Source organism: Nematostella vectensis, chromosome 4 (assembly GCF_932526225.1).
Source record: "Nematostella vectensis chromosome 4, jaNemVect1.1, whole genome shotgun sequence".
Classification (NCBI taxonomy): Eukaryota; Metazoa; Cnidaria; class Anthozoa; order Actiniaria; family Edwardsiidae; genus Nematostella; species Nematostella vectensis.
Genome location: NC_064037.1, coordinates 1,182,792 through 1,197,145, shown reverse-complemented (window position 1 = coordinate 1,197,145; position 14,354 = coordinate 1,182,792). Strand labels below are relative to the sequence as shown.

The following is a 14,354-nucleotide window of genomic DNA, read 5'->3' as shown; positions in this document are numbered from 1 at the left end:
TGTGCAACCTTGAGAGCCTTGACGACTTTGTTCCTCTGTTGACGGTAAGCACGCCATACTTCTGAGCTTTTGTTGTTACTACGTTTAGCTCTAAGGAGGAGAGAATCTCGTTTCCTCATAAGGCGTTTAATGGTTGGTGACATCCAAGGTAAAGAAAGTTTCGACTTGGTCAGTTTGGAAGGAACATGTTTTTCAACAGCAGATAAGAGACCGTTCTTGAAATGCGACCAATTTGACTCCACTGACCTAGACTCACATGAAGAGAAGAACTCACTAGCCAAGGTCATAGCATCACGATGGAGACCCTCGACATCCATTTTATCGTACATATAAACTTTGTGGGGGGGACTTGTTAGCCTTGGAGGCTTACAGGTGATAGAAAAAGACACAATATCGTGGTCACTCATACCTGGGAGGATTCTGACATCGGATACTAGAGCAAGAGATGACGATAACACCAGATCCAAAGTATTAAGAGAAGCTGGGCGTGTGGGATGTAGGACGTGTTGAGTAAGAGCGTTATTGCTGATAAAATCCAGTAGGTAATTCATCATGGGTGCCGACGCATGGTTAGTGATTGAAGGAGGGTCAGAGTTCCAGTTTATGTCTCCACAGTTAAAATCGCCAGCAATAACAATGTTAGGGTGAGATTTTTTATTCTTGTCGAAAATTTTGAGAACAGCATGTGAAAGGTAGTCGATACGTGATGTAGTAGCCTTGGGAGGTTTGTAGAAAGAACACAGATAGAGTTCCTTTTGTTTGGCGAGCTTTACAGAAACCCATAATGATTCATCTTCGTCTCCAGAGTCAATAGTGTGGTTCGGTGATGCAAATGATGGGATGTCGTGCTTGATGGCAATAAACACACCTCCACCACCTGAATCCAATCGATCTTTACGATATACTGTGTAGTCTGGTGGAAAGGACGAGTATGTTGGATCTTCTGGGCTGAGTTTGGATTCACACCCAAAAATAACATCAGGATTATACATACTAACATGGCTGGCAAAAACTGCTGCACGTTCAGAGCTCTTTATGCTGTCACAATTGATTTCAATACAATTGAGTCTAGTGATTTTCCTGAAGCGTTTAACCGGGGTAGATGTGACAGGAAGAGGACTATAAAGACTATGCGTAGAACGTGAATTTGATGGTTCATCATGATTAGTTGATAGAATACTGAATGAATTGCTAATGCTTATGGAGTTGGATGATGAGGTGAAGATTGATCCACTTGAAAAGTTAGATGAGCGAGTAATCCTGATTTAGAATCTGAACAAAGGTCGCGAGTAATCCTGATTTAGAATCTAAACAAAGGTCGCGAGGAATCCTGATTTAGAATCTAAACAAAGGTCGGGGAGAATCCTAATTTAGAATCTGAACAAAGGTCAGGAGGAACCCTGATTTAGAATCTGAACAAAGGTCAGGAGGAACCATGATTTAAAATCTAAACAAAGATCGTGGGGAATCCTGATTTAGAATTTGAACAAAGGTCGGGGAGAATCCTAATTTAGAATCTAAACAAAGGTCGGGGAGAATTCTGATTTAGAATCTGAACAAAGGTCGCGAGGAATCCTGATTTAGAATCTTAACAAAGGTCAGGAGGAATTATGATTTAGAATCTAAACAAAGGTCAGGAGGAATCATGATTTAGAATCTGAACAAAGGTCGGGGAGAATCCTAATTTAGAATCTAAACAAAGGTCGGGGAGAATCCTGATTTTGAATCTAAACAAAGGTCGGGGAGAATCCTGATTTAGAATCTAAACAAAGGTCGTGGAGAATCCTAATTTAGAATCTAAACAAAGGTCGGGGAGAATCCTGTTTTAGAATCTGAACAAAGGTCAGGAGGAATTATGATTTAGAATCTAACAAAGGTCAGGAGAAATCCTGATTTAGAATCTGAACAAAGGTCGCAAGGAATCCTGATCTAGAATCTGAACAAAAGTCGGTGGAATGCGGATTTATAATTAAACAAAGGTCAGGAGGAATCCTGATTTAGAATCTGAACAAAGAACGCGAGGAATCCTGATTTAGAATCTAAACAGAGGTCGGGGGAACACTGATTTAGAATCTGAACAAAGGTTAGGAGAAATTATGATTTAGAATCTGAACAAAGGTCAGGAGGATATCCTGATTTAAAATCTAAACAAAGGTCGCAAAGGAATCCTGATTTAGAATACGAACAAAGGTCGGAGAAACCCTGATTTAGAATCTAAACAAAGGTCGCGAGGAATCCTGATTTAGAATCTGAACAAAGGTCAGGAGGAATCCTGATCTAGAATCTGAACAAAGGTCGGGGAGAACCCTAATTTAGAATCTAAACAAAGGTCGTGGAGAATTCTGATTTAGAATCTGAACAAAGATCGCGAGGAATCCTGATTTAGAATCTGAACAAAGGTCGCGAGGAATCCTGATTTAGAATCTGAACAAAGGTCAGGAGGAACCCTGATTTAGAATCTGAACAAAGGTCAGGAGGAATCCTGATTTAAAATCTAAACAAAGATCGTGGGGAACCCTGATTTAGAATTTGAACAAAGGTCAGGAGGAACCCTGATTTAGAATCTGAACAAAGGTCAGGAGGAATCCTGATTTAAAATCTAAACAAAGATCGTGGGGAATCCTGATTTAGAATCTGAACAAAGGTCAGGAGGAACCCTGATTTAGAATCTGAACAAAGGTCAGGAGGAACCCTGATTTAGAATCTGAACAAAGGTCAGGAGGAACCCTGATTTAGAATCTGAGCAAAGGTCAGGAGGATATAATGATTTAGAATCTAAACAAAGATCGTGGGGAACCCTGATTTAGAATCTTAACAAAGTCCACAACACATGCGGACGTGTTAAACTCTCAAAATCTATAGAATCCATAGAGTTTGCTAATTTAGCGAAAAGCAGCATTCGTGGCCCGTATATAAAGAACGCCAATGTCAGCCAGGACTGCTGGTGGCTCAGAAGAATGTGAACTTGTAAACTTCTTCCTCACAGTAACAACCAACATGGTAGACAAACTGACGGACGGCAAGGCAAGCGTAGTTACGCAGGGTTTGGCGAGAACTGCTGAACCCGAGGATTTCTTAAATTGTGTTATGGGTGGGTACAATGTTGCCGCTGTGGGACTTTAGGATCCACTAGACATTACACAGAAAATGCAAAAGCAAACTATTTGGCAGTTGATTTGCAAGCAACAAATAAAAATATATTGCGACGGGCGCTAGTGTGGTCACCGAGACAAGAAACACACAGTTGACTGATACTTTAAAAAAGGGGATCCGTCTTGATTTGCCACGCTGATTGGCTATTGAAACTCGCGTCAATCAGAAAGTACGTTTCTCCTATCCTTATTGGCTTACATTCTTAAAGTATCTAGGTGTTCTTTGTAGCAACTTCAGACGCTTGTAAATATTTAATGTGTCTGAAAAGTGGCGGCAACTTTACAATTGGACTATATCAAAAAATAGCCTTTAACTTGTGTGATTCTAACTTTTGCTGGGCGACGAAGAGATGAAGACAACTCCGGAGACCAGCTGCATCAGATACATTTTTAAAATCAATACCTTTTTTTATCGCAAATAAATCCTTTTAAATATAAATAATGACATATTTTTCCTAACATTCATGTAGCCCTTCATACATGGGTCCAAAGTTCATTTATTATCCCGAGGGAGGGGGGGGGGGGGGGAGGGGGGTGAGGGTGAGGTAAAACAAAATTTTCCATGCCCACCCTCTTATGCTTCCCCAATATTTTCGGTGCCCCCCCCCCCCCCCGAATAAAGAAGGAGCAAAGTAGGAAACGCCAACGACAATATCAAAGGAACGCGAGCAAGAGTTTAGCTGCAAGCTGGACAGAAAGTGGAGGGGCAGGAATTGGCTGAAAACACTAATTCAGAAATAGTGAAGGCACTCAATTTCTCAAATGTTCGACTAAATCAAGGTTGTCAACCTGGAAAAGGTTGATGCTTCATATGACACAGAAAAAGGAAAAAAGACTTTTCGTTCTTCTCTATGCGTGAAAAGCGCAGCACGAGAAAGAAAAGAAAGAGAGAAAGAAGAGAGAGAGAGAGAGAGAGAGAGCAAATTATGAGCGAGGATATTGATGACGAAGAATGAGCGCTTGTACTGTAGCATGACAGGAGCAAAAAATGGCAAAGTTCTAATTGTAAGGTTTTTAAGGTTGTAATTGTTTGCTTGATTTTTTGCCTAGAGGTTCTTGTTTAATAAGCAATACTTACCCAAGAAAAAATACCGTCATCTCGGAAAGCGGGACTTCTGATTCACCAATAATTGACAGCTCAGTAGCTAATATAGACAAGTGCTGTCTTGTATTGACTAAAACACAACAATTTTCCTTTCATTATAGTCAAATTCTATATATTTTCGGTTACTTGCTGGATAAAGCAGAAGTAAGAAGACGACGGTAAATAAGTGTTGAACAGTTATTAAACTTTCTAATACAATGTCGAGAATGCATGGTGATACTTTTGTTTCAAAGTCCACATTGAGCTTAGTTCAGGAACGTCATACCATGTATGAGATAGAAAATTGTGATACCGCTTTGATCTTTTATTAGGCTTTAAAATAGGTCTAAATCCAATAGCATTTTGCTTTTTTTTATGTAAGGGTTCTCTAACATATTATTTGCCGACACATTAAGATATAAACGTATCTAATTATTTATCGAAAACGGCGAACGGCTTTTCGATCTTCGCACTGTTTTGTTTTTCGTCTTTACAACAAAACGCGATACCCGATTTATCGTTTGGGGAATGATTGAAAACATGACAAGTTTAGAAAACTACCGACCTTTTCAGCGTGTGTATCTCTTTCATCTATCCAAGTGATAATAGCAAGGACCTTTTCGTAAATCAGGTAAAGTCGATTTCCCGCTTCCCTCCGGGCCAACATGGAGAAAATTTTGACATCCAGTCGTTGGAGCCGTTTTCAAGTGAGGCGAACGCGGATCAAGAGTCACATTTGCGAACATAACAACCGTCGACCATCGCAGAGCCTTGGAATCATGGCGATCTCTTTACAAGGTGGTTGAGCCACAAACAGTTGTGATGTATTGTAGTCATTAAAATTTAAACAGGTAAATTGAGCGTGGTGCGTGGCTATCCTATAATTCGTTACGACGCATTGTTTGGCTGAACGCGCTTTTTTTAGAGCATTCTCCTAGCAATAAAACTAAAAACGTGCTTTCAAAAGCTTACACGAGTAGAAAATCTCAAGATGTTTAAAGGTTCTAGTTTTCGTAACATTTTGTGATTTAAAACAAGCAATATGCGTATATTTCTATCGAAAAAACAGTCGAATAGTTTAAGACAATCAGTTTCCAAGTGTTAAAAACCATAATTAAGAACATTTTATAGTTTAAGGGTCATTGCCTCTATCTAACTCTAAATAAAGAGTAAATAAAGCAAAAAAAAATGTAGCTTTTAAAGGTGGAAGTTCAGTAAACATTTTGAGAAGCCTTTAATAATATGTAAACATTCAGAGCGCAACCTTTGAAATAACGGAGGCGGGAAATAAAGGCCAAAAGGGAAAAATCAATCAATACGTCTTAAAAACCAAATACTTGTTCAGCTTTTAAATTCCTGAACTAAAGGACTCTTAAGGGGATATTCCAAAAGAGCTCTAACTTACCTCGCAGATCGCCCTAGCTTAGCTCACAGATCGCCCTAGCTTAGCTCACAGATCGCCCTAACTTAGCTAACAGATCGCCCTAACTTAGATTACAGATTGCCCTAACCTTGCTCACAGATCGCCCTAACTTAGATTACAGATTGCCCTAACTTAGCTAACAGATCGCCCTAACTTACCTCGCAGATCGCCCTAACTTACCTCGCAGATCGCCCTAGCTTACCTCGCAGATCGCCCTAACTTAGCTCACAGATCGCCCTAACTTAGCTCACAGATCGCCCTAACTTAGCTCACAGATCGCCCTAACTTAGCTCACAGATCGCCCTAGCTTAGCTCGCAGATCGCCCTAGCTTAGCTCACAGACCGCCCTAGCTTACCTCGCAGATCGCCCTAACTTAGCTAACAGATCGCCCTAACTTACCTCGCAGATCGCCCTAACTTAACTCACAGATCGCCCTAACTTACCTCGCAGATCGCCCTAACTTAGCTCACAGATCGCCCTAACTTAGCTCACAGATCGCCCTAACTTAGCTCACAGATCGCCCTAACTTAGCTCACAGATCGCCCTAGCTTAGCTCGCAGATCGCCCTAACATAGGCTCACAGATCGCCCTAACTTAGCTAACAGATCGCCCTAACTTACCTCGCAGATCGCCCTAGCTTAGCTCACAGATCGCCCTAGCTTAGCTCACAGATCGCCCTAACTTAGCTAACAGATCGCCCTAACTTACCTCGCAGATCGCCCTAGCTTAACTCACAGATCGCCCTAGCTTAGCTCACAGATCGCCCTAACTTAGCCCACAGACCGCCCTAGCTTAACTCACAGATTGCCCTAACTTAGCTAACAGATCGCCCTAACTTAGCTCACAGATCGCCCTAGCTTAGCTCACAGATCGCCCAAATTTATCTCATAGATCGCCCTAGCTTAGCTCACAGATCGCCCTAACTTAGTTCACAGACAGCCCTAACTTAGCTCACAGATCGCCCTAACTTAGCCCACAGACCGCCCTAGCTTAACTCACAGATTGCCCTAACTTAGCTAACAGATCGCCCTAAACTTAGCTCAGAGATGGCATTAGCTTAGCTCACAGATCGCCCTAACATAGGCTCACAGATCGCCCTAACTTAGCTCACAGATCGCCCTAACTTAGCTCACAGATCGCCCTAGCTTAGCTCGCAGATCGCCCTAACATAGGCTCACAGATCGCCCTAACTTAGCTAACAGATAGCCCTAACTTACCTCGCAGATCGCCCTAGCTTAGCTCACAGATCGCCCTAGCTTAGCTCACAGATCGCCCTAACTTAGCTAACAGATCGCCCTAACTTACCTCGCAGATCGCCCTAGCTTAACTCACAGATCGCCCTAGCTTAGCTCACAGATCGCCCTAACTTAGCCCACAGACCGCCCTAGCTTAACTCACAGATTGCCCTAACTTAGCTAACAGATCGCCCTAACTTAGCTCACAGATCGCCCTAGCTTAGCTCACAGATCGCCCAAATTTATCTCATAGATCGCCCTAGCTTAGCTCACAGATCGCCCTAACTTAGTTCACAGACAGCCCTAACTTAGCTCACAGATCGCCCTAACTTAGCCCACAGACCGCCCTAGCTTAACTCACAGATTGCCCTAACTTAGCTAACAGATCGCCCTAAACTTAGCTCAGAGATGGCATTAGCTTAGCTCACAGATCGCCCTAACATAGGCTCACAGATCGCCCTAAACTTAGCTCAGATATGGCATTAGCTTAGCTCACAGATCGCCCTAACTTAGGCTCACAGATCGCCCTAACTTAGCTCACAGATCGCCCTAACTTACCTCGCAGATCGCCCTAACTTAGCTCACAGATCGCCCTAACTTAGCTCACAGATCGCCCTAACTTAGCTCACAGATCGCCCTAACTTACCTCGCAGATCGCCCTAACTTAGCTCGCAGATCGCCCTAACTTAACTCACAGATCGCCCTAACTTAGATTACAGATCGCCCTAACTTAGCTCACAGATCGCCCTAACTTACCTCGCAGATCGCCCTAAACTTAGCTCAGAGATGACATTAGCTTAGCTCACAGATCGCCCTAACTTAGCTCACAGATCGCCCTAACTTAGCTCACAGATCGCCCTAACTTAGCTCACAGATCGCCCTAACTTACCTCGCAGATCGCCCTAACTTAGCTCGCAGATCGCCCTAACTTAGCTCACAGATCGCCCTAACTTAGCTCACAGATCGCCCTAACTTAGCTAACAGATCGCCCTAACTTACCTCGCAGATCGCCCTAACTTAGCTCACAGATCGCCCTAACTTAGCTAACAGATCGCCCTAACTTACCTCGCAGATCGCCCTAACTTAGATTACAGATCGCCCTAACTTAGCTCACAGATCGCCCTAGCTTAGCTCACAGATCGCCCTAGCTTAGCTCGCAGATCGCCCTAACTTAGCTCACAGATCGCCCTAACTTAGCACACAGATCGCCCTAACTTAGCCCACAGATCGCCCTAACTTAGCTCACAGATCGCCCTAACTTAACTCACAGATCGCCCTAACTTAGATTACAGATCGCCCTAGCTTAGCTCACAGATCGCCCTAACTTAGATTACAGATTGCCCTAACTTAGCTCACAGATTGCCCTAACTTAGCTCACAGATCGCCCTAACTTAGCCCACAGATCGCCCTAACTTAGCTCACAGATCGCCCTAACTTAACTCACAGATCGCCCTAGCTTAGCTAACAGATCGCCCTAGCTTAGCTCGCAGATCGCCCTAACTTAGATTACAGATCGCCCTAACTTAGCTAACAGATCGCCCTAACTTAGATTACAGATCGCCCTAACTTAGATTACAGATTGCCCTAACTTAGCTCACAGATTGCCCTAACTTAGCTCACAGATCGCCCTAACTTAGCACACAGATCGCCCTAACTTAGCTCACAGATCGCCCTAACTTAGATTACAGATCGCCCTAACTTAGCTCACAGATCGCCCTAACTTAGCTCACAGATCGCCCTAACTTAGCTCACAGATCGCCCTAACTTAGCTAACAGATCGCCCTAGCTTAGCTCACAGATCGCCCTAACTTAGCTCACAGATCGCCCTAACTTAGCTCACAGATCGCCCTAGCTTAGCCCACAGATCGCCCTAGCTTAACTCACAGATCGCCCTAACTTAGCTCACAGATCGCCCTAGCTTAGCTCACAGACCGCCCTAACTTAGCCCACAGACCGCCCTAGCTTAACTCACAGATCGCCCTAACTTAGCCCACAGACCGCCCTAGCTTAACTCACAGATCGCCCTAACTTAGCTCACAGATTGCCCTAACTTAGCTAACAGATCGCCCTAACTTAGCTCACAGATCGCCCTAACTTAGCTAACAGATCGCCCTAACTTAGCTAACAGATCGCCCTAACTTAGCTAACAGATCGCCCTAACTTAGCCCACAGATCGCCCTAACTTAGCTCACAGATCGCCCTAGCTTAACTCACAGATCGCCCTAACTTAGCCCACAGATCGCCCTAGCTTAGCTCGCAGATCGCCCTAACTTAGCTCACAGATCGCCCTAACTTAGCCCACAGATCGCCCTAACTTAGATTACAGATCGCCCTAGCTTAGCTCACAGATCGCCCTAGCTTAGCTCACAGATTGCCCTAACTTAGCTCACAGATTGCCCTAACTTAGCTCACAGATCGCCCTAACTTAGCCCACAGATCGCCCTAACTTAGCTCACAGATCGCCCTAACTTAACTCACAGATCGCCCTAGCTTAGCTAACAGATCGCCCTAGCTTAGCTCGCAGATCGCCCTAACTTAGATTACAGATCGCCCTAACTTAGCTAACAGATCGCCCTAACTTAGCTCACAGATCGCCCTAACTTAGCTCACAGATCGCCCTAACTTAGCTAACAGATCGCCCTAACTTACCTCGCAGATCGCCCTAACTTAGCTCACAGATCGCCCTAACTTAGCCCACAGACCGCCCTAGCTTAACTCACAGATCGCCCTAACTTAGCTCACAGATTGCCCTAACTTAGCTAACAGATCGCCCTAACTTAGCTCACAGATCGCCCTAACTTAGCTAACAGATCGCCCTAACTTAGCTAACAGATCGCCCTAACTTAGCTAACAGATCGCCCTAACTTAGCTAACAGATCGCCCTAACTTAGCTCACAGACCGCCCTAACTTAGCTAACAGATCGCCCTAACTTAGCTAACAGATCGCCCTAACTTAGCCCACAGACCGCCCTAGCTTAACTCACAGATCGCCCTAACTTAGCTCACAGATTGCCCTAACTTAGCTAACAGATCGCCCTAACTTAGCTCACAGATCGCCCTAACTTAGCTAACAGATCGCCCTAACTTAGCTCACAGATCGCCCTAACTTAGCCCACAGATCGCCCTAGCTTAGCCAACAGATCGCCCTAGCTTAGCTAACAGATCGCCCTAACTTAGCCAACAGATCGCCCTAGCTTAGCTAACAGATCGCCCTAACTTAGCTAACAGATCGCCCTAACTTAGGCTCACAGATCGCCCTAACTTAGCTCACAGATCGCCCTAGCTTAGCTCACAGATCGCCCTAACTTAGCTCACAGACCGCCCTAGCTTAGCTCGCAGATCGCCCTAACTTAGCCCACAGACCGCCCTAGCTTAACTCACAGATCGCCCTAGCTTAACTCACAGATCGCCCTAACTTAGCTAACAGATCGCCCTAACTTAGCCCACAGATCGCCCTAACTTAGCTCACAGATCGCCCTAGCTTAACTCACAGATCGCCCTAACTTAGCCCACAGATCGCCCTAACTTAGCTAACAGATCGCCCTAACTTAGCTCACAGATCGCCCTAACTTAGCTAACAGATCGCCCTAACTTAGCCCACAGATCGCCCTAACTTAGCTCACAGATCGCCCTAGCTTAGCTAACAGATCGCCCTAACTTAGCTAACAGATCGCCCTAACTTAGGCTCACAGATCGCCCTAACTTAGCTCACAGATCGCCCTAGCTTAGCTCACAGATCGCCCTAACTTAGCTCACAGACCGCCCTAGCTTAGCTCGCAGATCGCCCTAACTTAGCCCACAGACCGCCCTAACTTAGCTCACAGACCGCCCTAGCTTAGCTCGCAGATCGCCCTAACTTAGCCCACAGACCGCCCTAGCTTAACTCACAGATCGCCCTAACTTAGCTCACAGATTGCCCTAACTTAGCTAACAGATCGCCCTAACTTAGCTCACAGATCGCCCTAACTTAGCTAACAGATCGCCCTAACTTAGCTAACAGATCGCCCTAACTTAGCTAACAGATCGCCCTAACTTAGCCCACAGACCGCCCTAGCTTAACTCACAGATCGCCCTAACTTAGCCCACAGACCGCCCTAGCTTAACTCACAGATCGCCCTAACTTAGCCCACAGATCGCCCTAACTTAGCTCACAGATCGCCCTAACTTAGCTAACAGATCGCCCTAACTTAGCCCACAGATCGCCCTAACTTAGCTCACAGATCGCCCTAGCTTAGCTAACAGATCGCCCTAACTTAGCTAACAGATCGCCCTAACTTAGGCTCACAGATCGCCCTAACTTAGCTAACAGATCGCCCTAGCTTAGCTCGCAGATCGCCCTAACTTAGCTCACAGATCGCCCTAACTTAGCTCACAGATCGCCCTAACTTAGCTCACAGATTGCCCTAACTTAGCTAACAGATCGCCCTAACTTAGCTCACAGATTGCCCTAGCTTAGCTAACAGATCGCCCTAACTTAGCTCACAGATCGCCCTAACTTAGCTAACAGATCGCCCTAACTTAGCCCACAGATCGCCCTAACTTAGCTCACAGATCGCCCTAGCTTAGCTAACAGATCGCCCTAACTTAGCTAACAGATCGCCCTAACTTAGGCTCACAGATCGCCCTAACTTAGCTAACAGATCGCCCTAGCTTAGCTCGCAGATCGCCCTAACTTAGCTCACAGATCGCCCTAACTTAGCTCACAGATCGCCCTAACTTAGCTCACAGATTGCCCTAACTTAGCTAACAGATCGCCCTAACTTAGCTCACAGATCGCCCTAACTTAGCTCACAGATCGCCCTAACTTACCTCGCAGATCGCCCTAGCTTAGCTCGCAGATCGCCCTAACTTAGCTCACAGATCGCCCTAACTTAGCACACAGATCGCCCTAACTTAGCCCACAGATCGCCCTAACTTAGCTCACAGATCGCCCTAACTTAACTCACAGATCGCCCTAACTTAGATTACAGATCGCCCTAGCTTAGCTCACAGATCGCCCTAACTTAGATTACAGATTGCCCTAACTTAGCTCACAGATTGCCCTAACTTAGCTCACAGATCGCCCTAACTTAGCCCACAGATCGCCCTAACTTAGCTCACAGATCGCCCTAACTTAACTCACAGATCGCCCTAGCTTAGCTAACAGATCGCCCTAGCTTAGCTCGCAGATCGCCCTAACTTAGATTACAGATCGCCCTAACTTAGCTAACAGATCGCCCTAACTTAGCTCACAGATCGCCCTAACTTAGCACACAGATCGCCCTAACTTAGCTCACAGATCGCCCTAACTTAGCTCACAGACCGCCCTAACTTAGCCCACAGACCGCCCTAGCTTAACTCACAGATCGCCCTAACTTAACTCACAGATCGCCCTAACTTAGATTACAGATCGCCCTAGCTTAGCTCACAGATCGCCCTAGCTTAGCTCACAGATTGCCCTAACTTAGCTCACAGATTGCCCTAACTTAGCTCACAGATCGCCCTAACTTAGCCCACAGATCGCCCTAACTTAGCTCACAGATCGCCCTAACTTAACTCACAGATCGCCCTAGCTTAGCTAACAGATCGCCCTAGCTTAGCTCGCAGATCGCCCTAACTTAGATTACAGATCGCCCTAACTTAGCTAACAGATCGCCCTAACTTAGCTCACAGATCGCCCTAACTTAGCTCACAGATCGCCCTAACTTAGCTAACAGATCGCCCTAACTTACCTCGCAGATCGCCCTAACTTAGCTCACAGATCGCCCTAACTTAGCCCACAGACCGCCCTAGCTTAACTCACAGATCGCCCTAACTTAGCTCACAGATTGCCCTAACTTAGCTAACAGATCGCCCTAACTTAGCTCACAGATCGCCCTAACTTAGCTAACAGATCGCCCTAACTTAGCTAACAGATCGCCCTAACTTAGCTAACAGATCGCCCTAACTTAGCCCACAGATCGCCCTAACTTAGCTCACAGATCGCCCTAGCTTAGCTAACAGATCGCCCTAACTTAGCTCACAGATCGCCCTAACTTAGCTAACAGATCGCCCTAACTTAGCCCACAGATCGCCCTAACTTAGCTCACAGATCGCCCTAGCTTAGCCAACAGATCGCCCTAACTTAGCTCACAGATCGCCCTAACTTAACTCACAGATCGCCCTAACTTAGATTACAGATCGCCCTAGCTTAGCTCACAGATCGCCCTAACTTAGATTACAGATTGCCCTAACTTAGCTCACAGATTGCCCTAACTTAGCTCACAGATCGCCCTAACTTAGCCCACAGATCGCCCTAACTTAGCTCACAGATCGCCCTAACTTAACTCACAGATCGCCCTAGCTTAGCTAACAGATCGCCCTAGCTTAGCTCGCAGATCGCCCTAACTTAGATTACAGATCGCCCTAACTTAGCTAACAGATCGCCCTAACTTAGCTCACAGATCGCCCTAACTTAGCACACAGATCGCCCTAACTTAGCTCACAGATCGCCCTAACTTAGCTCACAGACCGCCCTAACTTAGCCCACAGACCGCCCTAGCTTAACTCACAGATCGCCCTAACTTAACTCACAGATCGCCCTAACTTAGATTACAGATCGCCCTAGCTTAGCTCACAGATCGCCCTAGCTTAGCTCACAGATTGCCCTAACTTAGCTCACAGATTGCCCTAACTTAGCTCACAGATCGCCCTAACTTAGCCCACAGATCGCCCTAACTTAGCTCACAGATCGCCCTAACTTAACTCACAGATCGCCCTAGCTTAGCTAACAGATCGCCCTAGCTTAGCTCGCAGATCGCCCTAACTTAGATTACAGATCGCCCTAACTTAGCTAACAGATCGCCCTAACTTAGCTCACAGATCGCCCTAACTTAGCTCACAGATCGCCCTAACTTAGCTAACAGATCGCCCTAACTTACCTCGCAGATCGCCCTAACTTAGCTCACAGATCGCCCTAACTTAGCCCACAGACCGCCCTAGCTTAACTCACAGATCGCCCTAACTTAGCTCACAGATTGCCCTAACTTAGCTAACAGATCGCCCTAACTTAGCTCACAGATCGCCCTAACTTAGCTAACAGATCGCCCTAACTTAGCTAACAGATCGCCCTAACTTAGCTAACAGATCGCCCTAACTTAGCCCACAGATCGCCCTAACTTAGCTCACAGATCGCCCTAGCTTAGCTAACAGATCGCCCTAACTTAGCTCACAGATCGCCCTAACTTAGCTAACAGATCGCCCTAACTTAGCCCACAGATCGCCCTAACTTAGCTCACAGATCGCCCTAGCTTAGCCAACAGATCGCCCTAACTTAGCTCACAGATCGCCCTAACTTAGCTAACAGATCGCCCTAACTTAGCTAACAGATCGCCCTAACTTAGCTAACAGATCGCCCTAACTTAGCTAACAGATCGCCCTAACTTAGCTAACAGATCGCCCTAACTTAGCTAACAGATCGCCCTAACTTAGCTAACAGATC

At 45.8% G+C, this 14,354-nt stretch overlaps 1 protein-coding gene across 5 annotated transcripts in view; it reads right to left on the bottom strand.

Moving 5' to 3' along the window:
- Positions 1-14,354, bottom strand: part of LOC116611715 — a 50,499-nt gene that overhangs the window by 29,905 nt on the left and 6,240 nt on the right. Inside the window, exons 1-2 of one of the 5 annotated variants that reach the window (XM_048726408.1) lie at positions 4,802-4,905; positions 4,231-4,327 (exon numbers count right to left, since the gene is read on the bottom strand). The exons of 3 other annotated variants lie outside the window; for them this stretch is intronic. Coding sequence is in view for 1 of the 2 variants with exons in the window: in XM_032372207.2 (XP_032228098.1) it covers positions 4,802-4,903 (102 nt within the window). In the remaining variant the exon portion in view is untranslated. Of the gene's footprint in view, positions 1-4,230; positions 4,328-4,801; positions 5,151-14,354 lie in introns of those variants that run through there. One more of the 5 variants, XM_032372207.2, reaches the window with a different exon arrangement.